Raw genomic sequence first — 27,042 nt, forward strand, 5'->3', positions numbered from 1 at the left:
CCCTGGGGATGTCCCTGGGGACACTCAGTGGCAGCGGGGCAGGAGCAGCGTGGTGGCACAGAGGTGGCACGGGGGACACTGAGATGTGGTGACAGGACAAGGGAATGGCCTGAAGCTGAAGGAGAGCAGGTTTAGGTGGGATATTGGGCAGGAATTGTTCACTGTGAGGGTGCTGAGGCCCTGGCACGGGTGCCCAGAGCAGCTGTGGCTGCCCCTGGATCCCTGGGGATGTCCCAGGCCAGGCTGGAGCACCCTGAGGTAGTGGAAAAGCAGGAAAATCCCTGCTGTGGAATGGTAAGACTTTAGAGATCTCTCCCAACCCAGTTCTTTCTGTGACCCCACAGATTCCTGATTCCAGCCCCAGTTCCCCCAGCCTGGGCTCGCACGCAGCCGCCACAGGAGGATTCCCCAGGGCAAACACTTCCCTGGCACTGACCTGATTTAAAAATGCTTAATCTTCATCATTCTCCTGTGGAGGATGGACCCCCAACTGGCTCAGGAAAGAGGATTTAGGATTGGGATTATGGATTGGATCATTATTTTATCATTACCAGCTTTCCCCTATCTTGGTTTTTCCACAGGCCTTTTTCAGAACGTGGCAGGGCTGTTCATTTTTGCTTCCTTTTCTTAAGATTTGAAGGGATTATTTACTTTCAGTGGGGTTTGATGTCTAATTGAGGCATTTTGTCCCTCCCTGTGCCTGGGGTGAGCCTCCCTGTGCTCCCTGTCCCACATCTCTTGTAGGGATCAGCTGGAAAATCCAGGATGTTTTTATTCCAAAATCACAGCAGCCTCTGTGGCACCACCCCAGAGCCAGCTGGGCACGCTGCTGGTGGCTTTTTGGTTTTAAAACGTGAAATAGGAGTCAGAAAGTCAGAGGAGTGAGGATGGGGTGGCACAGACAACAGGGGACTTTTGATTTTCCCTTGGTCACTGCCCAGCAGAAGATGCTGTGATTCTCTCTCTGTGATTATCCCTCAAACCCTCATCAAACCACAGGTGGGGCCAACCCTCCCTCACAAACCCCCCGCTTTTTAACAAAGAAATGGGTTTTTTGGTGGTTTTTAGCAAAGAAATGGGTTTTTTGGTGGTTTTTAACAAAGAAACGCCTCGGGGAGTGCTGGGGGGGTTCGGCTCTCACTGACTTGTCACACGTTTGTCACAGGGACACCGTGGGGACACCACTGCGCTCGTGGGATTCTCTCCTGGGTTTTCTGACCCCAAGGACGAGGTCCCTGCAGCACGCAGAGCTCGCTGCTTGTCCTTTATTCTTTGAGCTTTGCTGCCACCACCTGGAACAATTCATTCTTGTCACAAATTGCTTTCAAGGCCGGGTGTTTTTTCTCTCCCAGCCTGTGCCAGATGAGCTCTCCCCACCACACCAAGGTGTCATCATTTATCACTTTATCATCCAGCCCTGGGGTTCAGATGGGGCTGGGGAGGAAAATCCTGCTGATGGGGCAACCAGGGAAGAGGAAATGAGCTGGGAATTTTAAAAGGATGGCAGAAGGAAGCATAAGGGGGCTGGGAGAAGCCAGGCAGGTGCTGGGGGTGAGTTCCCTGCACTCCCAGGCACGGGCTCGGCCAGCAGCATGGGGACAGAGTGATGCTCCTGTTTCACATGCACAGAAAATAAAACATGCTCATGCACATGCTCCTGTTTCACAGGCACAGAAAATAAAACATGCTCATGCACATGCTCCTGTTTCACAGGCACAGAAAATAAAACATGCTCATGCACATGCTCCTGTTTCACAGGCACAGAAAATAAAACATGCTCATGCACATGCTCCTGTTTCACAGGCACAGAAAATAAAACATGCTCATGCACATGCTCCTGTTTCACAGGCACAGAAAATAAAACCAGACACAATTTCAAGAAGTCACCCTGGCCCTTTCTCTTCCTGTCAGCGGAGCTGCAGCTGAATGACTTCACCCAAAGTGATTTCAGGTTTCGTGTGGTTAAACCGAGACTCTGCCACCCCTTCCCAGCCCTGGGCACCCTTGGATGACCTCAGGGAAAGGGCCAGGCTGGGTCCTCTGCCCTCTCTGGAGGCTGCTCCAGGCACCCACCCCTGGATGGGAAAATGAAGCTCAGCAGGAATTAAGGAATTAATTAGGGGTGGGGTTTGTGTGCAGGCTGGTGAAGCAGTGTTGATATTTGGATGCCCCATGTGCTGATGAACTCTGAGAACTTTGGAGGCTTTGTTGGTGAGGATGGAGCCTTTAGAGACATCCATATCAGCCTGGAACAATTCCTGACAGTGGGACCCTGATGCTGAGCTGGTCACACTGAAAACAGAGTGAGCAGGAAAAGGAGCAGCCCCACTCTGCCCAGTGCAGGCAGCAGAGTGCCCTGAATCCCACATCCTGCCCTGCATCCCAGCCTGAACCCCACATCCTGAACCCCACCCTGGCCCACATTACATATTCCACCCTGCATCCTGCATCCCACCCAGTCCTGCATCCCATCCTGCATCCCACATCCTGCTCTGCACCCTGCATGTCACCTGCATCCCACATCCCACCCTGTCCTTCAGTTCACCCTGAACCCTCCTCTGTGTCCTGCATCCCATCCTGCATCCCAAATCCTGCATCCCACCTTGTCCTGCACCCCACATTCTGCCCTCCACACTGCACGCCACCTGTATCCCGCATCCCACCCTGTCCTACTCTTCACCCTGAACCCTCCACTGTGTCCTTCATCCCATCCTGCATCCCACACCCTGCTCTGCACCCTTCATCCCACATCCTGCTCTGCACCCTGTTTGTCACCTGCACCCCACATCCCACATCCCACCCTGTCCTGCATCCCACCCTGCATCCCACATCCCACCCTGCCCCACATCCCTGACAGGGAGCCCCAACAGTGCCAGCCTTGCCAGGCAGTGCTGTGTCCGTGCCCAAGCACTGACCCCGTGCTGGCACAGATAACAAGGGCTGAACACCGACCCTGGGCACAGATCCTGACCCGGCTCTGCTCCCCAAATCCCCACCTGGCAGTGCCGATGGCAGCCGGAGCTCAGCACCTTCTGTCACCACTGGAGCTGTCCTGGAGCAGCCCGGGGATGGCAGCCCGGATGCCGGGGCATGGCTGCCCGCTGTACCCAGGGATGGCAGCCCCGGTGCTCCAGGGCATTGCTGCCCAGATGCTGGGGTACAGCAGCCCAGGTTCTCCGGGGGATAGATGCCTGGGTGCTCCGGGGATGGCAGCCCGGGTATCGGGGGATGGCAGCTCAGGTGCCCGGGGATGGCTGCTCCGGTGCCCGGGGATGATTGCCCGGCGTGCCCGGGGATGGCTGCCCAGGTGCCCACAGAGATGGCAGCCCAGGTGCTCCGGAGATTGCTGCCCACTGTACCCAGGGATGGCAACGCGGGGGCTCCGGAGACTGCTGCCCGGTGTGCCCAGGGATGGCAACGCGGGGGCTCCGGAGACTGCTGCCCGGTGTGCCCGGGGATTGCTGCCCAGTGTGCCAGGGATGGCAGCCCAGGTGCTGCGGGGATTGCTGCCCGGTGTGCCCGGGCATGGCAGCCCAGGTGCTGCAGGGATTGCTGCCCGGGTGCCCGGGCATGGCTGCCCGGTGTGCCCGGGGATGGCTGCCCGGGTGCCCGGGGATGGCAGCCCAGTGTGCCAGGGATGGCCGCCCGGGTGCCCGGGGATTGCTGCCCGGTGTGCCCGGGGATTGCTGCCCGGTGTGCCAGGGATGGCAGCCCAGGTGCTGCGGGGACGGCAGCCCGGCACGCCTGGGGATTGCTGCCCGGGTGCCCGGGCATGGCTGCCCGGCAGGGAAGTTTTCTCTCGAGCAGGAAGCTGAGGCGTTTCCTCCTGCAGCGTGGCCGTGCTCGCCGGGCGGGTTTTGCAATCCGCGGGTTTCAGTTCCCGGCCGGGGAGGCGCCTCTCGCCCCGCGCTGCTCCGCTCCGAGCTCCGGCATCCGCCGGGCTCCTGCTGCCAGCCCCGGCACGGCCCGGGGCTTCTGGGGCTTCTGGGGCTTCTGGGGCTTCTGGGGCTTCGGGCAGCGCTGCGGGCTCGTCCATGCTCAGCTTCGGCCCCGTATCCTGCATCCCACCCTGCATCCCACCCTGCATCTGCCGCGCTTCCCGGAGGGGCTCGGTGGGATAAATCTCACCGGACATGCAGAGCACCCCCAACTACCTGTGGAGCACCGAGGACCTCCTGGGCCAGGGGGCCACGGCCTCTGTCTACAAAGCTCGCAACAAGGTGAGCGGGGGCAGCTGGGGGGGGGCAGGAACCCCAAAGTGCAGAGCCCCGGTGCCCCCATCCCTGCCCGAGCCCCGCTCCGCTCGCCCTCCCGGGAGATCCTCGCACCTCAGGCGCTGTTTGCGTTTTGTTTTGTTTGATCTCCCTGTACAAAAGCAGGGATAAACCCATAAGACCCTGTGGAAGACCCTGTGGAACCGCAAAACCAGCAGCCACCTTAGAACACACACTCACCCACCGGCTTCACCGACACAGAAGCTGCTGGTCTGGGTTTGTCGTTTGGGGCGACCTTGGAGCAAAGCAAAACCTCCGAACATTGGACCATGCCTCTAGACTGAGAGGCGCTGCTTTGCCTTTTATTTTCACTTTCCACGGGGCTCCTTCCCCTGCTCTGCGGGTCGGGGGCGGCTTTTGGGGCGCTCCCCGGCTCCTTCTGGCGCAGGGGGAAGGAGCTGCTGCTACCGGGGAATGCCCAGAGGTTTTGAAAACCCCATCCTTGGCCATTTGCATACTTCGTGCAAACACTTGCCGGGCTTGGAGCGGGCTCTCCTCCTCCTCCTCCTCCTCCTCCTCAGCAGCCTTTGAAGTTTATTAAGCAAACTGCGGGAGCGGGCTGGGAACATCCCCATCCCTCGGGGAGCCGCCGGCCCGGGCTGCAGATGGGAACTCTTTGTGGGGCCGATAAACACAGCGACACTCAGCACGTGGGTGCCGGGACAGGAAGGGCAGGGAGGTGAATAACAGCGGTTTGTTTGTGCAGCCGAGCGCTGCAGAGGCGACATTTCATCATTTCATCATTTACATCCCCAGTGGGAGCCGGGACAGAGCTCCTGGAACCGCTTCGCACGTGAATGGCATCACCTGGTGTTTTCATTCCCTCCTTTTTGCTCTTTTTTCCCAGAAATCGGGGGAGCTGGTCGCTGTGAAGGTGTTTAACAGTGCCAGCTACCTGCGGCCCCAGGAGGTGCAGGTGAGAGAGTTCGAGATGCTGCGGAAGCTGAACCACAAAAACATTGTCAAATTATTCGCCGTGGAGGAGACAGTGAGTGGGAAATCCTGGGGCTCCCCAGCCAAGGGAGGGGACCTGGGGGGGACACGGGGCTGGCTGAGCCCTGCCCTTGTCCTCCCGCAGGGCAGCAGCAAGCAGAAGGTGCTGGTGATGGAATATTGCTCCAGTGGCAGCCTGCTGAACGTGCTGGAAGACCCAGCCAATGCCTTTGGCCTGGCTGAGTCCGAGTTCCTCATCGTGCTGCAGTGTGTGGGTGAGTGGGGGGCTCAGGGACCACCAGCAGGGACTGGGACCCTTCCAGCTGGGGGCTGGTGGGACCCTGCAGGCAGCAGCCCTGGGCAATGGAGTGAGGGGTCGGGAATGGCAGCCCTGAACAGGGTGGGGTTGAGCTCAGTGTTGAGGGTTTCTCCTTGCTCTGGGAAGCTGCTGTGACAAGGAGCAGTGCCCTGCCATGTCCTCCTCCTCTCCAGTCACACTGAACCCCATCTAAGTGCAACCACCTCTCGGGTTTTGGTTGTTAATTGCTGCCCTGAGATGTGCAGGGTGTCTCTGTTTCACCCGTGCGTCTGAAGAACGAGTCTGGACTCTTCACCTTTCGCTCTTGAGGTTGTTTATTAATTCTTAGCTATAAAATTTTCTTTCTGCCCAGCCGAGATCTGCTCAGCAGGGCAGCCACAGGCACTGTGACCACCCCCAAGGTGCTGTTGTCCTTTTATACTACAAACTATGTATAACATATTTACACTTAATTCCCAATACCCATCACCTGTGTTAGACAGTGCACTTCTACTCTAAACCAATCCCAAAGTGCAACATCACTGCAGAAAATGGAGACCAAGAAGAGGAAGAAGAAGAAAGGCTGGGCACGCCCAGATCCCTCCATCTTGTCCCCAAAACCCTTATTCTAAAAATCCTAAAATCTACATTTTCACCCTGTGATAATTTTATTATTATACTGTTTAAACTTCTGTGGCTTTCAGGTCCTCATACAAAGCTGGTAATTTGCTCCAGGGGTCATAATCAAATCCTCAGGTGCTCTGGGATTATTGTGGAGAAACTGGACATGTTAGGAGGGTTTGTAAAAAGCTCAGTCTCGATGAGGCAATAGCCAGGGAACAAGAAGCCTTAGAGAGGGTTCTTAGAGGTGACAATTAGGGGTGTCAAGGGCTTTACACTTTAAGGGACCCGATGCAACATCTAGAGGAGCCCTTGGTAAACTTTGAAGTGGGACCTCTAAATGAAGAATTTGAATTTTTGGTTGATACAGGAACAGATAAGTCCTGTCTCAACAAAGGCATGGTACCTGTCTAACCACAAGGCATGGTAACTGTTTGAAAATTTTGTGAGGTATTGGGAATTTTGTGAGGTTATTGTGCATTTTGTGAGGTTATTGTGCGTGCCAGCGTCTCCGGGCCCCCCGGCGGGGTCCTTGGCAACTCTGGACACCCAGAGGGATGCACTGAGTTCCGATAACCACCACGGCATTTACCCCCTCTCCAGCCCTTTTCTCATCCCTAAACTCAAACTGGCCCCCCTGGAGGGAGCCCTGTGGCCCAGCCCCACGGATGAATTTCTGCCTCCCCGTTGTGCCAGTGGCAGGGATGAACCACCTCCGTGAGAATGGTGTCGTGCACAGGGACATCAAACCCGGCAACATCATGAGGCTGGTGGGGGAGGACGGGCAGAGCATCTACAAACTGACGGATTTCGGAGCCGCCCGGGAGCTGGAGGATGATGAGAAGTTTGTGTCCGTCTATGGGACAGAGGAGTACCTGGTGAGGAGGGCATGTGCCGGGCTGGTGGCCCTGGGAGTCCTGGGGGAGGCTGGGCCCTGTCCCTCAGTCCTGCAGCTGAGTCACTGGGAGAGCCTCATCTGTGTTTTTGGAAGGGCAGGGGCTGGGTGCTTTGTGGCAGGGTTGCAGGTGATGGTTCTTGGGAGGAGCCAGAGCTCTGTTAGAAGTGATGTTTTTGGGGGAGGGCCCAGAGCTGTGTTCCAGGTGATGTTTTTTGGGGAGGGCCCAGAGTTCTGTTGGAGGTGATTTTTTGAGGGGGGAGGACAGCCAGAGCTGTGTTCCAGGTGATGGTATTTGGGGAAGACCCAAAGCTCTGTTAGAGGTTTTTGGGTGGGACCCAGAGCTGTGTTCCAGGTGATGTTTTTTGGGGAGGAGCCAGAGCTCTGTTAAAGGTAATGTTTTTCAGCCAGGACCCAGAGCTCTGTTCCAGGTGATGTTTTGTGGGGAGGACACAGAGTTTGTTAGAAGTGTTTGGGAGGACCCAGAGCTGTGTCCCATTTGATGTTTTTCAGCCAGGACCCAGAGCTGTGTTAGAGGTTTTTGGGAGGACCCAGAGCTCTGTTCCAGGTGCTGTTTCTCAGCCAGGACCCAGAGCTGTGTTAGAGGTTTTTGGGAGGACCCAGAGCTCTGTTCCAGGTGCTGTTTCTCAGCCAGGACCCAGAGCTGTGTTAGAGGTTTTTGGGAGGACCCAGTGCTCTGTCCCAGTTGATGTTTTTCAGCCAGAACCCAGAGCTGTGTCCCATTTGATATTTTTCAGCCAGGACCCAGAGCTGTGTTAGAGGTTTTTGGGAGGACCCAGGTCTGTGTTCCAGGTGCTGTTTCTCAGCCAGGACCGTGTCTGTGTCCCCCCAGCACCCTGACGTGTACGAGCGAGCTGTGCTGCGCAAGCCGCCGCAGAAGGCCTTTGGCGTCACCGTGGACCTCTGGAGCATTGGTGTCACCTTCTACCACGCTGCCACCGGCAGCCTGCCCTTCGTGCCCTTCGGGGGACCCCGCAGGAACAAGGAGATCATGTAGGTGCCCTGCCAGCTGTGCTGGGGAGCTGGGGCTGTGCTGAGGGTGCCTCGCTCTGCTTTAACCCCACCTGGTCAAAGCCCTGCCAAGGGGCCTGTGGGGAGTGTGGGGAAGAATCCATGTCCCATTTGCCACGTTTTCCCTCCAAATGGGGTGCTGGGGTGGGACACTGGCATCCCTGCCCATAGCAGGGGGTTGGAATCAGGTGATCTTTAAGGTTCCTTCCTGTCACAGACGTATTTTCTGAAAAAACCTTTCTCTAGGATTTTTCTCCTGAGAAGCCTCAGAAAAGAAATGTAAACAATAACTATCTGATGGCTGTGGAATGTGGTCTGGAGATGGTTTACCAGCCAAAGATGCATCTTTGATTGGTCTCATGTCATTGTTTTTAATTAATGTCCAATCACAGTCCAGCTGTGTCGGACTCTAGTCAGTTACAAGATTTTATTATGCATTCTTTTCTAGCCCTCTGATGTCTCCTTTCTCTTTCTTTAGTATAGTTTTAGTATATAATTTTATTTTAGTATATTATATTTTCTTTTTATATATATTTTATATATTATATTATTATATATATTATATTATTATATATAATATATAATATGCAATATCTTATATATTATTATATATTATATGGTTGTATATATTTTTATATATTTTACAATTTTTATATATTATATTTTCTTTTTAGTAAATAATTTTCTTTTAATATAATATATATCATAAAATAATAAATCAGCCTTCTGAAATGTGGAGTCAAGATTCTCATCTCTTCCCTTGTCCTGCGGACCCTCAAACACCACCACACCTTCCAACCCAGATAATTCTGGGATTCTGTAAGATGCATTCCCAAGTCGTCCTGGCTAAACAGCTGGAAGGGGAGGCAGGGTTAATGGAAGGTTCTGACTGTTCCTTGCAGGATTTTCCCTCTGGGCACTTCCTTTTCCCTCAGTGAATCATGTTTTTCCCAGCACATCCACGCTCTGCCCTTTCCCTCCACCTGAGGGACTCAGTGCCCAAACAGAGCTCGCTTGGCTCGAGTCAGCAGCAAAAAATCCCTTCCCACAGGTACAAAATCACCACGGAGAAGCCTCCTGGGGCCATTGCAGGGATCCAGAGGCAGGAGAACGGGAGCATCGAGTGGAGCTACGAGCTGCCCATCACCTGCCGCCTCTCCACGTGAGTGTCCCCTGCTGGGGCTGGGTGTCCCCAGGCAGCACAGGAGGGGTTAACAAGGCGCTGAAACTTTTCTTCTTCAGCTGTCACAGCTTTCAGAGCAGATCTCTGCTTTCCAGACAGGAAAAGGGGGTGCAGGGCAGTGTTTGTGACTCAGGGTTACACCAGCCCATCAAACTTCTCTTCTTCCCTGTGGCATTCATATTTTCTGGAAAAATCCCTTTGCCCAGGACTTTTCTCCTGGGAAGATGAGAAGCCTCAGAGAAAAAGGAAAACAATAATTATCTGATTTGCTTCTCCTGTGTTTTGCTCATCTGGAATGTGTTTGGAGATTGTTTACCCACAGGTGATTGTTTGATTGGTTTAATGTGAGTTGTTTTGGCTCTTTGGCCAATTGGGGCCCAGCTGTGTCAGGACTCTGGCAGGAGTCATGAATTTTCATTATTATCTTTTCATTATTTCATTATTAGCTTTCTAGCCTTCTGTCTTTATCCTTTCTGTATTCTTTAGTATAGTTTAGTTTAGTATTCTTTAATATAATATAACCATAAAATAATAAATTAGCCTTCTGAGAACAGATTCATCATTCATGGAGTCAGATTCATCATTCCTTCCTTTGTCTGGAGGCAACCCAAATACAAAACTTCCCTTGCTGCTGCAGGGGGCTGAAGGACCAGCTGATCCCCATCCTGGCGAATATCCTGGAGGTGGATCAGGAGAAATGCTGGGGATTCGACCAGTTTTTTGCAGGAACCAACGACATTTTGCACAGGATGGTGGTGGACGTGTTCTCCCTGCAGCAGGCGTCCTCCCACCGCATCTACATCCACTCCTACAACACGTAAGGCTGGGATGAAGATTCATTTGGGATTTGGGAATGGAACTCTGAGTTCCCCTCACTTCAACAGCAGAACCTGGGGCACCACCATGCCCTTTGCACTGCTCCCAAGGCAGGTTAAAACACACCAGGCTCAAATCAGCCTTTGCTGGGAGTGCACTAGCAGAGCTCTGGGCACACTGAGAGCCTCAGGGGGCTCTGCTGACCTTGTCTGATATTTTGCTAAGAGAAAATATCAACATCTTGGTATTTTGAGGGCAGCAGGCTGCTAAAGGGATGGAAATCTGTGTGCTCACCTCTTTGCTTAACCCCATCCTTTCCCTTCTTTCTCCATTTCAGTACCACCAAGTTTTTAGACGCCGTCTTCAAACAGACAAACATAGCCCCTCACCATCAAGAATATTTTTTTGAAGGACACCTGTATGAGCTGGATCCCAATCTACAAGCTCATCATTTCTGCAAAACCACAGAGAGCAGCCCCCTGACTTTGCTGAGCACCTCAGAGCAGCCCGAGGACGTGGTGGGGGTCCGGTACCGAGACCGTGAGTGTGGCTGGTGGGAGATGTGGCACAGCAGGAGAGGGAGTGGCTGCTGGAAGAGGGATTTGTTCCAGTTATTACCCTGAGAGATTTCCCATTTCCTGCGTGATCCCAGCTCCTGGGGCCTGGGCAGTGTTTGACCTGGATCCCAGTTCCCACTGGATTGTTCCCAGTTCTCCAGACTGGTTGCTTTTCCCACTGCCAGGCTGTGCCAGTCCCCATTCCCAGCAGTGACCCCAGTTCCAGCAGCAGGAGCACTGGTTTCCCAGTGCCAATTCCCAATCCTGATGCCACTTCCCAGTGCCAATTCCCAGTCCTGATGCCAGTTCCCAGTGCCAATTCCCAGTCCTGTTTCTGGTCCCTGCAGCGTGATTAGGGGATTTCAGGGTCAGTTTTCCCTTGCCATGTGCTGCTGCTGCACAGCCACACACCATGCTGAGCTTTGGGAATTCCTGCCTTCATCCATGCTCCCAAAATATCTTGGAGGGCTTCACTGAGCCTCCAACACCGAGGCTGAAATCCTGAGTGTCCCCAGGGTTTATCTGGTGGGTGGGAGCTGCCCACAGCCCCCAGCTGGTGACAAACCCCCCGACCCTGCCTGTCTTTGCAGCGGCGCTGGAATTCCCAAAGTTCGTGCCCAGGGTGGACGTGGTGGCCGACTGCAGTGCAGCCAAGGTGGGTGTGTGTGCCAGGGCAGTGTGCTGGCAGTGCCCTGTGCCTGGCACAGGCCCTGGCAGTGCCCTTTGCCTTGCAGAGTGCCGTGGGTGCTGCTCACCAGACCCTGCGTGTGGGGCAGGCGCTGCGGAGGGGCCGGGAGCTGCTGGCCAGGGGCCTGCACTGGGTGATGTGAGTGCCAGGGCCACTGCTGGGCAGGGCACAGGGGGCACACAGCCTGCCAGGGCTATGGGGTTGCTGGGTTAAGGGGTTTTCAGCCTCTTCCTGCTAGTGCAGACCAGTGGGGATGGTGGGGTGGGGTCCTGGGAGACTTGGAGGGAGCAGGGCAGGAGGGGAACTGTGTCCCCAAGGGGCTGCACCTGGAGGAAAAACTCCTCGGTGTTGGGAGGATGCTCCTGTCCTCCTTTGTTCCTTTTGGGTGACTTTTTTCAGTTTAGGAGAGGCTGAGGAAAAAAGCAGAATTATTCCTTCCTCCCTTCCTCCCTTCCTCACTTCCTCCCTTCCTTCCTTTGTATTTTATTATTGTCATCACTGTGTGCATCTATTGGAAGTGTTCCTGCCCAGGGCAGGGATTTGGAATTTAAGCTTTAAGGTCCCTTCCAACCCAAACCATTCCATTATGAATTTCACTGCCCTACCCACCCCTTTTGGGACAGGACAGAGGGTGAGAGACCCTAAAAGCAGCAGCCACACCCAATTTTAGGTTCACCAGCCCCCAGTGTCTCAGAGCAGCCTGAGAGAAGCCACCAGCTCCATCCCCACCCCAGGATGGATCTGTGGTTTCAGGGAGCACATCTTGGGGGGGCTGTTTTCTCTCTTGGCAGAGGGACCCTGAGGACAGAGTGCTGCAGGATTTTGGAGCAGAGGAGAGGGGCTCACTCTGTGCTCACCTGCCTGCAGCTCACCATGGGGAAGACACACGTGCTGTAAGTGAGCTGGGCTGTGCTGGGGGGATATGGGGCTCTCTTGGTTTGGAAAGCCAGGAGTCTGCTAAGGAAGGCAGGAGCCTCCCCTGAAATGGAGAATGTAAACCCTCCCCACCCCTCCAAATTGCTAGAAATTTTAAATTAAGGGGCTCTCAGGCAAAAATATGGGAGCAGGAAATAATGGATCTTTAATGAGGAAGAAAAATAAAAGGATAAAATAAACAATGCAGTAAACCAAACCAACACTGCCAGAGTCAAAACCCAACCTGACACCCTGTGGGTCAGGCTGTTGGCAGCAGAACCATTGGAATTGTGGCTCAGCCCTCCTGCAGTGCCAGGGCTGGTTCTGCTGGAGCAGGGATCCTGGAGAAAGGTGCAGTCTCTGCCTCTGAAGATCCAGGGGCAGAGGCAGCTGCTGTTCCTCTGGGCAATCCAGTGCAGAAGCTGTGCTGGTGTTCCAGAATCTCCAGATTATATCCAGGTAGGAATGCTTGGCTCCTCCCTGTGGGCTCACATCTCCCAATGGGATGCTGTAGCTCTTATCAGCCATGCAGGGACATTCAATGGCTGTTATCAGCAGTGTCCCCTCCCAGGGAGGAGTGATTGTGGTCACTCAAAGAGAGAGATAAGGCAAACTGCCACTTGACAAAGGTAATCTGCCATACAGATGGGAATAGAATGCATCTTGCCTTGCAATCTGGAACAGGGGCTCTCAAAGGTCCTGGATAATCAGGAATAAGGAAAATGCCAGGAATAAGCTGATATTGTGGGTATAGGAGGCTTTTTCACTGTTTGGGAAATGAGTCACTCTGGCTGTTTGTCCCTCTTTTCTTCAGTTTTTAATGATTTCACAGGAGGCCAGAGTTAGTCCTGACTCTGGCTCCTGCTCTGGGGCTTTCTGACTGTTACAGCCCTCGAGCAGGAAGGAGCCAGAGCTGCTGCCAGCTCCAGGGAAAGGAAAACTGAGAAAATTGGGATAAAATAAAGAGCAGGATGGTACCAGCTCCAGGGAAAGGAAAACTGAGAAAATTGGGATAAAATAAAGAGCAGGGTGGCACCAGCTCCATCACCCCATGGGGGTCTGGCCCCTATCACCAACCCTGGAGAGCTGGGCTGCATTCCCAGGGATCCAGCATCCCACCAGCCCTGGGGAGAGGTCCCATTTCCTTCCAAGAGTCTTCACTGAATTATGGGGAAACCCTGGGCTGCCCTCAGCCTTTCTCACACCCCCCTTCCCACGCAGCTGCCCTGGGCCAAGCTGAACCCATTTTATCTCAAGCAACCCACGGATATTTTACTTTTCTGCTGCTTTTTTGTTGTTGTTATAGTGGAAAATTCTTTGCCTCTGGGTTGCTGTTCTTTCATTCCATTTAGCAAAGTCTCTTAATTTCCATTTCATCTGGATTAAAAAAAAAAATAAAATAAAATAGGGACACGTGGTTCCCATTGAGTGCAGCCCTCAGAGCTGGAGTGCCAAGAGCAGCAGAGCTGCAGCTGGGTGCTCTGGCTCTTCCAGCCCTTCCAGCTCTGCAGCAGGAACGTTTCTGCTGACTTAGCCCCTGTGCCACGCTCAGCCTGGCACACAGACACCCTCCCAGCTGGCCTGAAGCCAGTGGGTGTAAAACCAACAATTTTGGAACAAATTGGACTCAACAGGGCGAGTTTTTACCAGATCAGCACTTTGCATCTCGTGGCTTCTTGGGTTGCTGTTGATAATTGCAGCCCTGAGATGTGCAGGATGTCTCTGCTTCGCCCATGCGTCTGAAAAACGAGTCTGGACTCTTCACTTTTCGGTCTTGGGGTTGTTTATTAATTCTTATCTATAAAATTTTCTTTCTGCCCAGCCGAGGTCTGCTCAGCAGGGCAGCCACAGGCACTCTGACCGCCCTCAGGGTGCTGTTGTCCTTTTATACCACAAACTACATATAACATATTGACACTTAATTCCCAATACCTATCACCTGTGTTAGACAGTGAACTTCTACTCTAAACCAATCCCAAAGTGCCAACATCACTGCAGAAAATGGAGACCAAAAAGAAGAAGAAGAAAGGCTGGACACGCCCAAGTTCCTCCATCCTGTCCCCATAACCCCCATACCAAAAATCCTAAAATCTACATTTTCACCCTGTGATCATTTTGTTATTACACCATTCAAACCTGTGTGACTTTCACGTCCTCATACAAAGCTGGTAACTTGCTCCAGGGGTCACAATCAAACCCACAGGTGCTCTGGGCTGTGTGCCAGGGTCTCTGAGCCCCCCATGGGGTCCTGGGCAACCCTGGACACCCAGAGGGATTCAGTGAGTTCCAACAGTGGCTCTGAAATCTGGGTTGCTGCCCAAGGAAATCCCTTTGCAGCCCCCAGGACCCCAGCACGGGGTGGATCCCTGTGCCAATTGTTTGCCAGCACTAATCCCCCTTCAGCAATCCCCATTTTCTGCCTTCCCCCAGGTACGAGGCTGTTCCTGCAGGCAGCAGGGCCCCAGCTGGGCTGGATGTGGTGAAGCCAAGGCTGCAGAGGGTGAGGAGCATCCCCAGCCCCAGGAGCCCCCAGAGCTCTCAGAGCAGCTGGTCCCAACCTCTGCCCCCCTCTGCAGGTGGATGAGGAGCTCTCCCAGTGCTCCCACAGCATCTTTGACTTCCAAGGGGCCCTGGATGGGATTTTGGCCGAGCTGGTGAAGGACAGGCAGCAAGTGCACAAGGACAAGAGGTGTGTGGGGCAATCCCTGGTGCCACCTGGCTGTCCCCACAGGAGCCCTGGCCTGGATTGACAAGTGGAGGGGATTTTTAGGATGGAAGTTTGGTTTGGATGCTCAGAATTTCTGCAGGAGCTGAGGGCAGGGTCTGCCCTGTCTCTGTGTTCTCCCTGCCTTTTCCCTGCCCTGTCCCAGTTTTTTCCCATCCTTCTCCCATTCCCATTCCCAGCTTGTCCCACCAGGGCTTTCCCTGCTGCCAGCCCTCACCAGAGGCAGGTTTCACTCTGAGGACAGGAGCTGTGTCCTGCAGTCCCCTCATCACACCCAGGCAATGAAATCTCCCTCAGTTTCTGTGGGAATTCTTGGATTGGGATTTTCCCCTGGATGTGGAGCCCTGTAAGAGCCTGAATGAGGGATGTGGGACTCCAGGCAGTCTCCAAAATGCAGTTTATTCCATCCAGGAGGTTACAGCAGTCCAGGGTTGTGGGTGACAGAGCTGTGCCCACAGCTGTCAGCTCCAGCTGCAGGCAGGCCTGGAGACCCTTTGGCTTTGGTTACAATGCATTATAGACTTTTCTTTTGGTTACATTGCATTATAGACTTTTCTTTTGGTTACAATGCATTATATACTTTAATTTTGGTTACAATGCATTCTATACTTTTCTTTGCTGAGCATCTCAATACAGCAGAGCCAATCTATACCTTAACTATTATCTATAGCCTATCATAACTGCTGTAATTACCATATTCATGTTACTATTCTCCAATCACTCAAAGTCAGTACATTACAGTTTAAGCTAGAAGTTGTTTTCAGTTTTCCTGCAGTGGAAAATTCTGAGACTTTTCTTCTACTTGCACCATTTGCTGCCTTGTTTGCCTGTGCTCTCTTTCTGCTTAGTAAAAACATCTTCTTGTTTGGGGTGGGTTTATCCTTGCTCTAAGCCATAAAAACTCCTTCTAAGACACCTTTTGCCTCTTTAGTTATCCAGTGAGACTGGCTCAGCAATTCTTCTCTTCTATATCAAAACTTGCTTCCATCTCTATTCCTTCATCAGATTCTACATTCAAAAACCTTTCTGCCAAGCACCCATATCTGTGAGACTTCCTTGTCAAACTTTCATCCTTGCCAGCAGAGCCCCACAGAATGGAGCAGTTCCCCTGCCAAGGGTGCCACACGCACACACAGGGGCTGATGTCCCTGCTCACAGACAGGCAGGGGAAAAGCAGAATTCACATCCCACCCCAAAGGGATAAGTTCCCTCCAAAATGCTGATTTCAGCCCAAATGCTGATTTCAGCCCAGCCTCACCCCCTCCCTGCCCCGTTGCAGCATCCAGCAGATGGAATGCTGCCTGGAGAAGATGCAGATGATCCACAAGCAGTTCAAGAAGGCCAGGACGTGTCTGAGTGAGTGCTGGGGCTGGGGACACCAGGCAGGAATGGCCCTGCCCGTGGGAAAATGGGTGATTTGGGTTTGCTGGGATCAGCAGTGACTTCATGGAACCTTGCAGGGCTTTCCTGTTTCTGTGTCCTGACATTGCCCTGGGGGCTGAGCCAGGAAATGTGGTAGCAGCCCCCAGCTGGGTAATAATTATCATTGTCTCTATGATGCAAAAGGTATGAAAAGCCACTTTATTATTAGAAATTTACAGTTCTTACAGAAATAATGGTGAACTTAAGACCTGATTGGTCTCAAAGTGAAAACCTCTCACACTATTGGTGAATCAGCAGTAGCACACTCTGGAGAACCATATCTATAAACAATGGTGATAGAAAGAGAAATAATAATTGTTTGGATTCTCTCCTCTAAGATTCCCAGGCTCAGCCTGGGAGAAATTATCTCTATTCTTTCTTCAACTGAACTGAAAATATCCACAAGGAAAATCCCCTTCAGCCAGCTCTGTGTGCAGTGAAATTGCCCATTTCTTGGGCTGTCTGCAGGAAATGTGTGGTGACCTTGTTTTTCCTCCCCAGGGCTGAGCTACAACGAGGAGCAAATCCACAAACTGGATAAGTGAGTCCCACCCTGTCCCCTCCCCAGGACCTGCCCCTTGCTGGCTCTGGGTGGGCCCCAAAGGGTTAAAAATTGTTAAAAATTGGAGGTTCCTGTGTGGTTCCTCCTTGCAGGAGCTCTCCCAGGGAAGGTTCAAGCCCTGAGCTCTCTCAGATGGAGCTGTGGGAGCAGAGGTGGGGACAGGGAGCTGGTTTGGGGTCACATCCCTGTGCTGGTTGAGGGGACAAACCCATCCCAGGCTGGCCTTACCCAGGACTTGGGCTGTGTGAGCAAAAGACCAAAAAAAAGGCTTTTTTTTTGCACTGAGATGGTGATTTGGGAAGTGTCCCTGCTTCCCCCTGTGCTTGTGAAGTGCCTGAGGGGTTTGGTACCTTTCAGTTTGCACCCAAACCAGGGGAGTTCAGCACAGGCAAGAAACAAAATTCCCACTTCAAGCTGCAGCAGGGAGGGTGAAATTCCACCCACAGACTCCCTTGTCTCAGTCTAACCTTGAGCATTTGCCCTAAACTCCAAGGCAGAGACTGCTCAGCAGTGCCCTGGGTGGGGGGCAGGGGGTGAATCCCCCAAAATGTCCCTCTCCAGGGGTATTCTGTCTTCTCTGTAACTCTTTTCTGAGCATCCAGGGCTTCCAAGTGCTCTCTGCTAAGGATGGAGCATGGAGATGGAAATGGGGATTTTGGGAAATGCTCTTGGTATTTTGTATTTTTGTATCAAATGCTTTTTGTATCCCCCAAAACCAAAATTCTCTTTGTATTTTGTATCCCCCAAAACCTCCCTCTCCATCACAGCCAGGGTTTGTTTTCCCTGGAACTCCTTTCTTTCTCCACCCTGTGATGTTCCTTTTCGCACATTGAAGGAAATAATGGTGTTTTCTCTCTTATTCCTGGCTTTAGGCTGAATTTGGGGAACCTGGCCAGGAGGGTTCTGTCCATTTTCCAGAATGACTGCGTCCAGCAGTACCAGGAGGCCCTGGCCCTGCACAGCAGCAGAATGAGGTACCAGCCCCACTCAGGGATTTGGGACAGGCCACTTTGTAGTGGAAATAATAATAATAATAATAATAATAATAATAATAATAATAATAATAATAATAATAATAATAATAATAATAATAATAATAATAATAATAATAATAATAATAATAATATTTTATAATATATTAATATAAAAATATTATAACATAATATTATATTATCTTGTCATATTGTCATATTTTATATTAAAATATTTTAAATTAATTATTTTATATTAAAAAAGTATAGTTTTATTAAATATTTTATATTAAAATAATTTATATTAAAATTAATTTCTATTACAAATAGTTATCAGAATTTTATATTGCAATAATAATATAATTTATGTAATATATAAATTATATAATATATGAATTTCTGTAATTTATAAAATATAATATAAAAATATGTGAATTATATTATATTCTATTATTATATTTTCTATTAAAAGAATAATATTAATTTTATATTAAAATATTTTAAATCAATAATTTTATAATTAATTAGTATAGTCCTATTAAAATATTCTCTATTAAAATAGTAATTTGTATTAAAATTAATTTATATTAAAAATCATTATTACAATTTTATATTGTAATAATAATAATAATAATAATAATAATAATTATTATTATTATTATTATTATTATTATTATTATTAACAACAACAACAACAACAACAACAACAACAACAACAGCCCTCCGCCAAGGATTAGGGCTTCCAAGTGCTGTCTGCTATGATCCAGTGGAAAGATGGAAATGGGAGTTTTGGGAATTGCTGAGGGACTGCTCAGGGGTGACAAACCCTCCAAGAGCTCTGTGACCCCACTGGAAACCCCAGCTGGCTCCTATCCCATAGTTCTGCCCTGCTGTTTTAAGTTTATGTTTTAAAAAGCCCCCAAATCCCCTAAACTTGCAGCTCTGGCGTGGGGGGAGAGGTTATTTTAGTTTATTTTATTGGGACAGAATTGCCATCGAGACAGAGAGAAATGGGAAGGATTTTCCCACTCCCTGGGAAGGATTTTCTGCTGAACAGTGCTTGGGGAATAATGCAAAGAGCAAATTACCCTGTGGTGATCGAGGGCAATCCACAGCCTGTGGCAGCAGGGGGGGAGAGGATCTTGCAAAAACTGGAATTTAATGGCAAGGACAGGAGCAGCCCCTCCTGGGCTGCCTGTGGCTGGAGGGAGGAGCACTTTCTGGAATTCCTTACAATTAAACCCATTTTTTGATCCTGTTTCTGCTGGGGAGTAGCCCTGGGCTGGATTGACAAGTGGAGGGGATTTTTAGGCTGGAAGTTTGGTTTGGATGCTCAGAATTTCTGCAGGAGCTGAGGGCAGGGTCTGCCCTGTCCCTGTGCCCTCCCTGCCTTTTCCCTGCCCCATCCCAGGTTTTTTTCTTTCCCCATTTTTTTTCTGTCCCAGTTATTTGTCTTTTCCCTGTTTTTTTTTTCTTTTCCCCAGTTCTTTTCCCAGTTTTTCCCCTGTTTTTCCTCCAGTCTTTTCCCATCCTTCTCCAGTTCTTTATCTTTTCCCAGTTTTTTCTTTCCCCAGTTCTTTTTCTTTTCCCAGTTTTTTTCTCAGTTTTTTCCCAGTCTTTTCCCATCCTTCTCCAGTTCTTTTCTTTTCCCAGTTTTTTTCTTTTCCCCAGTTCTTTTTCCAGTTTTTTTCCCCTGTTTTTTCCCCAGTCTTTTCCCATCCTTCTCCAGTTCTTTTCCCAGTTTTTTTCTTTCCCCAGTTCTTTTTCTTTTCCCAGTTTTTCCCCTGTTTTGTTCTCCAGTCTTTTCCCATCCTTCTCCAGTTCTTTTCTTTTTCCCAGTTTTTTTCTTTTCCCCAGTTCTTTTTCCAGTTTTTTTCCCCTGTTTTTTCCCCAGTCTTTTCCCATCCTTCTCCAGTTCTTTTCCCAGTTTTTTTCTTTCCCCAGTTCTTTTTCTTTTCCCAGTTTTTCCCCTGTTTTGTTCTCCAGTCTTTTCCCATCCTTCTCCAGTTCTTTTCCTTTTCCCAGTTTTTTCTTTCCCCAGTTCTTTTTCTTTTCTCAGTTTTTCCCCAGTCTTTTCCCATCCTTCTCCAGTTCTTTTCTTTTTCCCAGTTTTTTTCCTTCCCCACTTCTTTTCCTTTTCCCAGTTTTTTCTTTCCCCAGTTCTTTTTCTTTTCCCTGTTTTTTCCCCAGTCTTTTCCCATCCTTCTCCAGTTCTTTTCTTTTTCCCAGTTTTTTTCTTTTCCCCAGTTCTTTTTCTTTTCCCAGTTTTTTTCCCTGATTTTTCCCCAGTTTTTTCCCATCCTTCTCCCATTCCCATTCCCAGCTTGTCCCACCAGGGCTTTCCCTGCTGCCAGCCCTCCCCAGAGGCAGGTTTCACTCTGAGGACAGGAGCTGTGTCCTGCAGTCCCCTCATCACACCCAGGCAATGAAATCTCCCTCAGTTTCTGTGGGAATTCTTGGATTGGGATTTTCCCTGGATGTGGAGCCCCACAGAATCCATGCAGTGCAGGACACTAAAAGCACTAAAAGCACTAAGGCACTAAAAATGGTTTTACCTCTGCTCACAGGGAGGAAAAATCCTTCCCCACGTTTTCCTGAGGTATTTTTGTACCTGTTTTCCTGTCCTTGTGGAGAAAGCACCATGAGTCACAGCTGGATATTTTTAATTTCTCCTTACTTCAGTTTTAATTGTCCTGTTTTGTTTCCTGCCAGGGTTTGTGGGGCGGTGTTTGTTTTTCTGGGGACTTGGGCTGGATCATTCACCTGAAATATTCTTTCCTTTGTTTTTTTAAAGCCAAACCAAACATTTTTATTTTTTTTTATTCAACTCCTGGTGCGCCTGCTGGGTGTGAGGAGCCTTTTCTGGGTAGGAACAAGAGGCCCAGTCTGTGCTGGGTGAACTGACAGGTCTGAGCTGCCTCATTTACAATCAACTTTCCCTGATTAATTAGCTCTTAGTGCTGTTTGGATAACCTGGCCTAATGGTGGCTGCTGCAGCTGCAATTACAGCAAGCCCTGACTCATTTGCTTCCCTTCAGGATTTTGAATCCAGACAGCTCTGCAGAAAGCAGCGTGCAATTAAAACACGCAAAATATAAAACAAAATACAATAAAATATAAAATATAAATTATAAATTATAAAATATAAATTATAAAATATAAATTATAAAATATAATATATTATAAACTATATAGTATTGTATATTTTATATACTAATATATTATAAAATATTATTATATAAAATTATAATATATAATATATATTATATATTATATATTATATATTATATATTATAAAATGTTATTATATATTATAAAATATATAATATAAATAAAATATAAAAATAAAATAAAATATAAAAATAAAATAAAATAAAATATAAGCTATAAATAAAATATAAATTAAAATAATATAATATAAAAAATAAAATAAAATATAAAAAAATAAAATAAAATAAAAAATAAAATATAAAATATAAAAATAAAATTAAAAAATAATTAAAAAAAAAAATAAAATAAATTAATGATGCCAAGCGTTGCCTGGGAGTTTTGACATCATTTTCTCCTCTTTCCAGGAAAGTTTGTGAGATCAAGAGGCACCTGAAGAGGCTCAGCAACCGCATCAGTGCCTGCAGTGTGGAGATGATGGAGTGCCAGGACTGCCTGCAGGGCGTGGGTGTCCAGGGCTGCAGCTCCTCCTGCTCCTCCCCAGCAGCCCCTGGGCTCAGCAGGAGAGCCCTGCGGGGTTCCTAAACCCCTTTTTATGGGTGATCCAGGCTGGAGGTGCTGTTTTGTCCCGCTGTGTGAGCAGGGAAACCTTTGGCCAAGGTGCTGCTGGTGCCAGGGATTGCCTGGCAAGGGGGGTGTGTGCCCAATAAATGGGAATTGCAGCAGGAGGAAAATGCTGCTTCACCTCCAGCTGCCACGGCAGAGCTGCTGAGCTGGGGCACAGCCCCTGGGAGTGTGCTGGTGCTTGGGTTAATTTATTGAATTGTTCTGGAGCAGTGCTGGGTGTGACTCTGTGGGTGCTGCTGTTTGGCTCTGGGTCAGCCCCAAGGACAGCCCCTGGTGTGGCACTGCCAGCACTCTCCATCTCCATCTCCATCTCCATTTCCATCCCCATTTCCATCTCCATCTCCATTTCCATTTCCATCTCCATCTCCATCTCCATCTCCATCTCCATCTCCACAGGCTCTGGACAGGCTTCTCCAGGTGGAGCAATGGAATTTGGCCCCCCCTGTCCCCCTGAGCCAGGCCTGCCAGGAGATGGCTCTGAGGTGAGTCCTTGGCTTGGAAAATACCTTTGTGTGACTCAGGGATGGGGAAACTGAGAGTTAAAAGCTTTTATTCCAGTTTCAGTCTCGTGAGAAGGGTGAGACAACACAGGTGCTAGAATTCACACCAGCACAATCAGAAGCTATTTCCTGATTACAAAACACCATAAGCATTTCTTAGCTTATTAACTTTTTGTCACACCATGCTGCAAATGCCTTAAAACCAATCATCTAAAACTGCCCCTTGTGGGTCCCACTATAATACATCTTTCATAGCTCTATTTCTCCAAAGTATTTAGTTTTATTTATAAGGCCATTTTTGAAACTTTTTTCTAGCTCTATTTCCCTCTCAGCAACATCTATCTTATTCCATAACATTTCTAAATCAGTATTTCTTATCTCAGAGTTGGCATAGGGATGAATACTGTGTGGGCCTTCTGTTAGACCCTAAGAACTCTCTACAAATCCATTTCCCACCCTTGGGAACAGGGGTCTGGGGACAGCCCAGCTCCTTAGGGGGGGACAGAACCTCCTGCTGCTCATCTTGGGAATGGGGTGAGGGCTCTGTGTCTGCAGGGCTGGGAAGGTGTGGCCCTGCTCAGTGTGATCCCTGCTCAGTGTGACCCTGCTCAGTGTGACCCTGCTCTGTGTGACCATGCTCCGTGTGATCCCTGCTCAGTGTGACCCTGCTCAGTGTGACCCTGCTCAGTGTGATCCCTGCTCAGTGTGATCCCTGCTCAGTGTGACCCTGCTCAGTGTGATCCCTGCTCAGTGTGACCCTGCTCCGTGTGATCCCTGCTCAGTGTGATCCCTGCTCATTGTGATCCCTGCTCAGTGTGATCCCTGCTCAGTGTGATCCCTGCTCTGTGTGACCCTGCTCAGTGTGACCCTGCTCAGTGTGATCCCTGCTCCGTGTGATCCTGCTCCGTGTGATCCTGCTCAGTGTGATCCCTGCTGTGTGTGACCCTGCTCAGTGTGACCCTGCTCAGTGTGATCCCTGCTCAGTGTGACCCTGCTCCGTGTGACCCTGCTCATTGTGATCCCTGCTCATTGTGACCCTGCTCAGTGTGACCCTGCTCCGTGTGACCCTGCTCATTGTGATCCCTGCTCATTGTGACCCTGCTCAGTGTGACCCTGCTCAGTGTGATCCCTGCTCAGTGTGACCCTGCTCCGTGTGACCCTGCTCAGTGTGACCCTGCTCCGTGTGACCCTGCTCATTGTGATCCCTGCTCATTGTGACCCTGCTCAGTGTGACCCTGCTCCGTGTGATCCCTGCTCATTGTGATCCCTGCTCATTGTGATCCCTGCTCCATGTGATCCCTGCTCATTGTGACCCTGCTCAGTGTGACCCTGCTCAGTGTGATCCCTGCTCAGTGTGACCCTGCTCAGTGTGACCCTGCTCAGTGTGACCCTGCTCAGTGTGATCCCTGCTCATTGTGACCCTGCTCCGTGTGACCCTGCTCAGTGTGACCCTGCTCCGTGTGACCCTGCTCATTGTGATCCCTGCTCATTGTGACCCTGCTCAGTGTGACCCTGCTCCGTGTGATCCCTGCTCATTGTGATCCCTGCTCATTGTGACCCTGCTCAGTGTGACCCTGCTCCGTGTGATCCCTGCTCATTGTGATCCCTGCTCATTGTGATCCCTGCTCCATGTGATCCCTGCTCAGTGTGACCCTGCTCCGTGTCCTGTGGGGCATCCCAGCCCTTCAGCAGGAGCTGCTCCCATGGGAAACAGGGGCTGAGCAGTGCAGAAATCAGGGCTGGATTTGCCCCTGCAGGAATGAGGGGCTGGATGTGCCCCTGCAGGATGCAGGAATTGGGGCTGGATCTGCCCCTAAAGGATGCAGGAATTGGGGCTGGATTTACCCCTAAAGGATGCAGGAATTGAGGCTGGATTTACCCCTAAAGGATGCAGGAATTAGGGCTGGATTTGCCCCTAAAGGATGTAGGAATTAAGGCTGGATTTGCCCCTAAAGAATGCAGGAGCTAGGGCTGTGTCCATGCAGGAGTTGGGGCTGTATTTTCCCCTAAAGATGCAGGAATGAGGGCTGGCTGTGTCCATGCAGGAGTTGGGGCTGTATTTTCCCCTAAAGATGCAGGAATGAGGGCTGGCTGTGTCCATGCAGGAGTTGGGGCTGTATTTTCCCCTAAAGATGCAGGAATGAGGGCTGGCTGTGTCCACGCAGGAGTTGGGGCTGTATTTTCCCCTAAAGATGCAGGAATGAGGGCTGGCTGTGTCCATGCAGGAGTTGGGGCTGTATTTTCCCCTAAAGATGCAGGAATGAGGGCTGGCTGTGTCCATGCAGGATGCAGGAGCTGCTGGAGCAGATGAGGTCGGTCGCCTGCGATCTGCAGCTCAACAACAGCATCATCGAGAGGTGAGTGAGTGAGTGAGTGAGTGAGTGAGTGAGTGAGTGAGTGAGTGAGTGAGTGAGTGAGTGAGTGAGAGCACCCCGGGCTGCTGCTCCCAGCAGGATCCCAGCTCCTCACTCTGCTCCTCACTCTGCTCCAAGCAGGATCCCTGCTCCTCCCACCTGCTCCTCACCCTGCTCTGAGTGGGATCCCTGCTCCTCATAGCATCCCTGCTCCTCACCCTGCTCTGAGTGGGATCCCAGTTCCTCACCCTGCTCCTCTCCCTGCTCCTCACGGGATCCCTGCTCCTCACAGGATCCCTCCTCCTCTCCCTCCTCCTCTCCCTGCTCCTCACCAGCTCCTCACAGGATCCCTGCTCCTCTCCCTGCTCCTCACCTGCTCTTCACAGGATCCCTGCTCCTCACCCTCCTCCTCACCTCCTCCTCTCCCTGCTCCTCACAGGATCCCTGCTCCTCACCTGCTCCTCTCCCTGCTCCTCACGGGATCCCTGCTCCTCACCTGCTCCTCTCCCTGCTCCTCACCTGCTCCTCACAGGATCCCTGCTCCTCTCCCTGCTCCTCTCCCTCCTCCTCTCCCTGCTCCTCTCCCTGCTCCTCACAGGGTCCCTGCTCCCCACCCCACTCCTCCCACCCAGGCTGTGCTGGAGGCTCTGGCTGAGCTCTCTGGGACCCACCAGGCACAGCCACAGCCCCTCTCCCATGGGGTTTTTAACTGCCCCGTATTTGCATCACGGGCTGGCAGCAGCAGAATTCTTCTTTCTTGGAGTTTTAGCCAAGGATTTCTCCATCATTTCATCCCCCTCTTTTCACCCTTTTCCCTTTTCCCCAGCACTCACTGCTGCTCACTGCCATGGGGAACTAGATACAGATTTTTCTATATGAAAACCTCTGCAAAACCCAGAGTCTGTGATTATTTTTTTTACCCAAATATCCAATTTAAAGCTCTCCTGGTGCAACTTTAGGCCTCCTGCCCTGTCACTTGTTACCTGGGAGAAGAGACCAGCTCCCCCCTCAGCACAGCCTCCTTCCAGGGAGTTGGGAGCAATAAAGTTCCCCCAGAACCTCTTTCTGTGGCATTCACATCCTCTGAACATCGGGAGACATCATTCTCTCTCCCAGGATTTTTCCTGGGGAAGGCAGTGAGAAAGTTCAGAGAGAGAAGAGAAAACAATTCTTATTTCTGTTTGCTTTCTCAGAGAGAGAAGAGAAAACAATTCTTATTTCTATTTGATTTCTCACTGCCTTTCCCAGGAAAAGTCCTGGCAGAGAGAATTGTGTCTCTCTGCTCAGAGAATGGGAATACCACATCCTTTTCTCCAGGGTAAACACCTCCAGCTCCTTCAGTTGCTCCTCACAGGAGAAGTTTTCCAGCCCCCAAATTAAAGAAAACCTCTGGGTTTGCAGACAGAAGAGGTGTTGGTGTGGTTGGTGTGGCTTTAAACTAAAAGATGAGAGATTTAGATGAGATATTGGGAAGGAATTGTACAGATTCCCATTGTCCGTTTATTCAAGCTGAGAAAAGCTGGGAATCGCCCTCCTGTGATTTTCCTCCTCTGCATCCTTTCCTCGAGGCTGTAAATGCAAATGGACAATGGGAATATGCACAATTCCTTCCCAATATCTCATCTAAATCTCTCCTCTTTTAGTTCAAAGCCATCCCCTTGGCCTGTCACTAAAAAGTCACTTCCCTCTTTTCTTTAAAATCCTGATTTTCATGGAGCTGTCTCCCAGGATGGTATTGGGAAAATGAAAGTCCAGAATGGTTTTAGGAGATTCCCAGCCAGGTGCCAGCTAAACCTCACCCTCAGAAATTTCCTTTATTGTGGGTGATTCCTGATACAATGAACAGCTTGTGGAGGACATCCCTGGCCAAAATTTGGGGATAATTCTCTTTTACTTTAAAGCCATCCCCCTTGTCCTATCACTAAAAAATCACTCTCCCTCTTCTTTAAAATCCTGATTTTCATGGATCAGCACATCCAGGAGTTCTTAAAAGACAAAACCCCAGGAACTGGGGATCCAGCCCTGTTTTTAGGGCCACATCTGACCTAAACCCTTTTGTCCCCGCAGGTTGGGTGGGGCTGCTCCTGCTCCCAGCGTTTGAGGGACACGGTGAAGGTGCAGCTGCTGAACCAAACCCTCCCAGCAGAGGGAATTCACAGCCCCTGGAGCCACGGAGCTGCTGGATTCCCGTGCCTGGGAGCTCTCCGTGTCCTACCTCTGTGCCCCAGCACTTTGCACCTTCTCCCCCATCAGCCCCGTGTGCCCTGAGCCTCTGCAGGTTTGGCCAGAAAATCGAGTGGGGTTTTAAATTTTTCTCTTTTTTTAAAAAAAAAAAAAAAAACAGGTTTGAAGGACGTGGTGTTTTCATGGTTTCTCTGCATCACTGTGTCAGATGAGGAAGAAGAAGAGCTTTAATCTTTCGTCCTCTTACTTATTTAGGAATTATTCTCGCTTTTGACGTGCTGGAGTGGGGCAGGGGGTGCTGGGGGCTGTGGGAAGGC

The 27,042-nt window shown here is 50.3% G+C and overlaps 1 protein-coding gene across 1 annotated transcript; it reads left to right on the forward strand.

The window, feature by feature from the left end:
- Positions 1–4,133: 4,133 nt before the first annotated feature.
- Positions 4,134–26,832, forward strand: IKBKE (inhibitor of nuclear factor kappa B kinase subunit epsilon). Its single transcript, XM_066565430.1, has 20 exons — positions 4,134–4,220; positions 5,122–5,262; positions 5,353–5,482; positions 6,823–7,004; positions 7,875–8,035; positions 9,105–9,215; positions 9,874–10,053; positions 10,390–10,592; positions 11,200–11,264; positions 11,344–11,435; positions 12,089–12,190; positions 14,643–14,712; positions 14,789–14,901; positions 16,217–16,293; positions 16,861–16,900; positions 17,794–17,895; positions 21,468–21,564; positions 22,084–22,169; positions 24,473–24,544; positions 26,609–26,832. Exons 1-20 carry the CDS (start codon positions 4,134–4,136, stop codon positions 26,640–26,642), a joined length of 2,145 nt encoding a protein of 714 aa, XP_066421527.1. The 3' UTR covers positions 26,643–26,832.
- The last annotated feature ends 210 nt before the right edge of the window (positions 26,833–27,042 follow it).

The sequence above is a fragment of the Molothrus aeneus genome, chromosome 24, assembly GCF_037042795.1.
Source record: "Molothrus aeneus isolate 106 chromosome 24, BPBGC_Maene_1.0, whole genome shotgun sequence".
In the NCBI taxonomy this organism is placed as follows: Eukaryota; Metazoa; Chordata; class Aves; order Passeriformes; family Icteridae; genus Molothrus; species Molothrus aeneus.

What these genes read in the sequence shown, in the direction of transcription:
- IKBKE (XM_066565430.1), top strand. Translation starts at nt 4,134, where the DNA reads ATGCAGAGCACCCCCAACTACCTGTGGAGCACCGAGGACCTCCTGGGC. An exon ending in TACATCCACTCCTACAACAC is followed by an intron (nt 10,054 to 10,389) that starts GTAAGGCTGGGA and finishes TCTCCATTTCAG; the next exon opens with TACCACCAAGTTTTTAGACG. An exon ending in GCCAGGACTGCCTGCAGGGC is followed by an intron (nt 21,565 to 22,083) that starts GTGGGTGTCCAG and finishes CCATCTCCACAG; the next exon opens with GCTCTGGACAGGCTTCTCCA.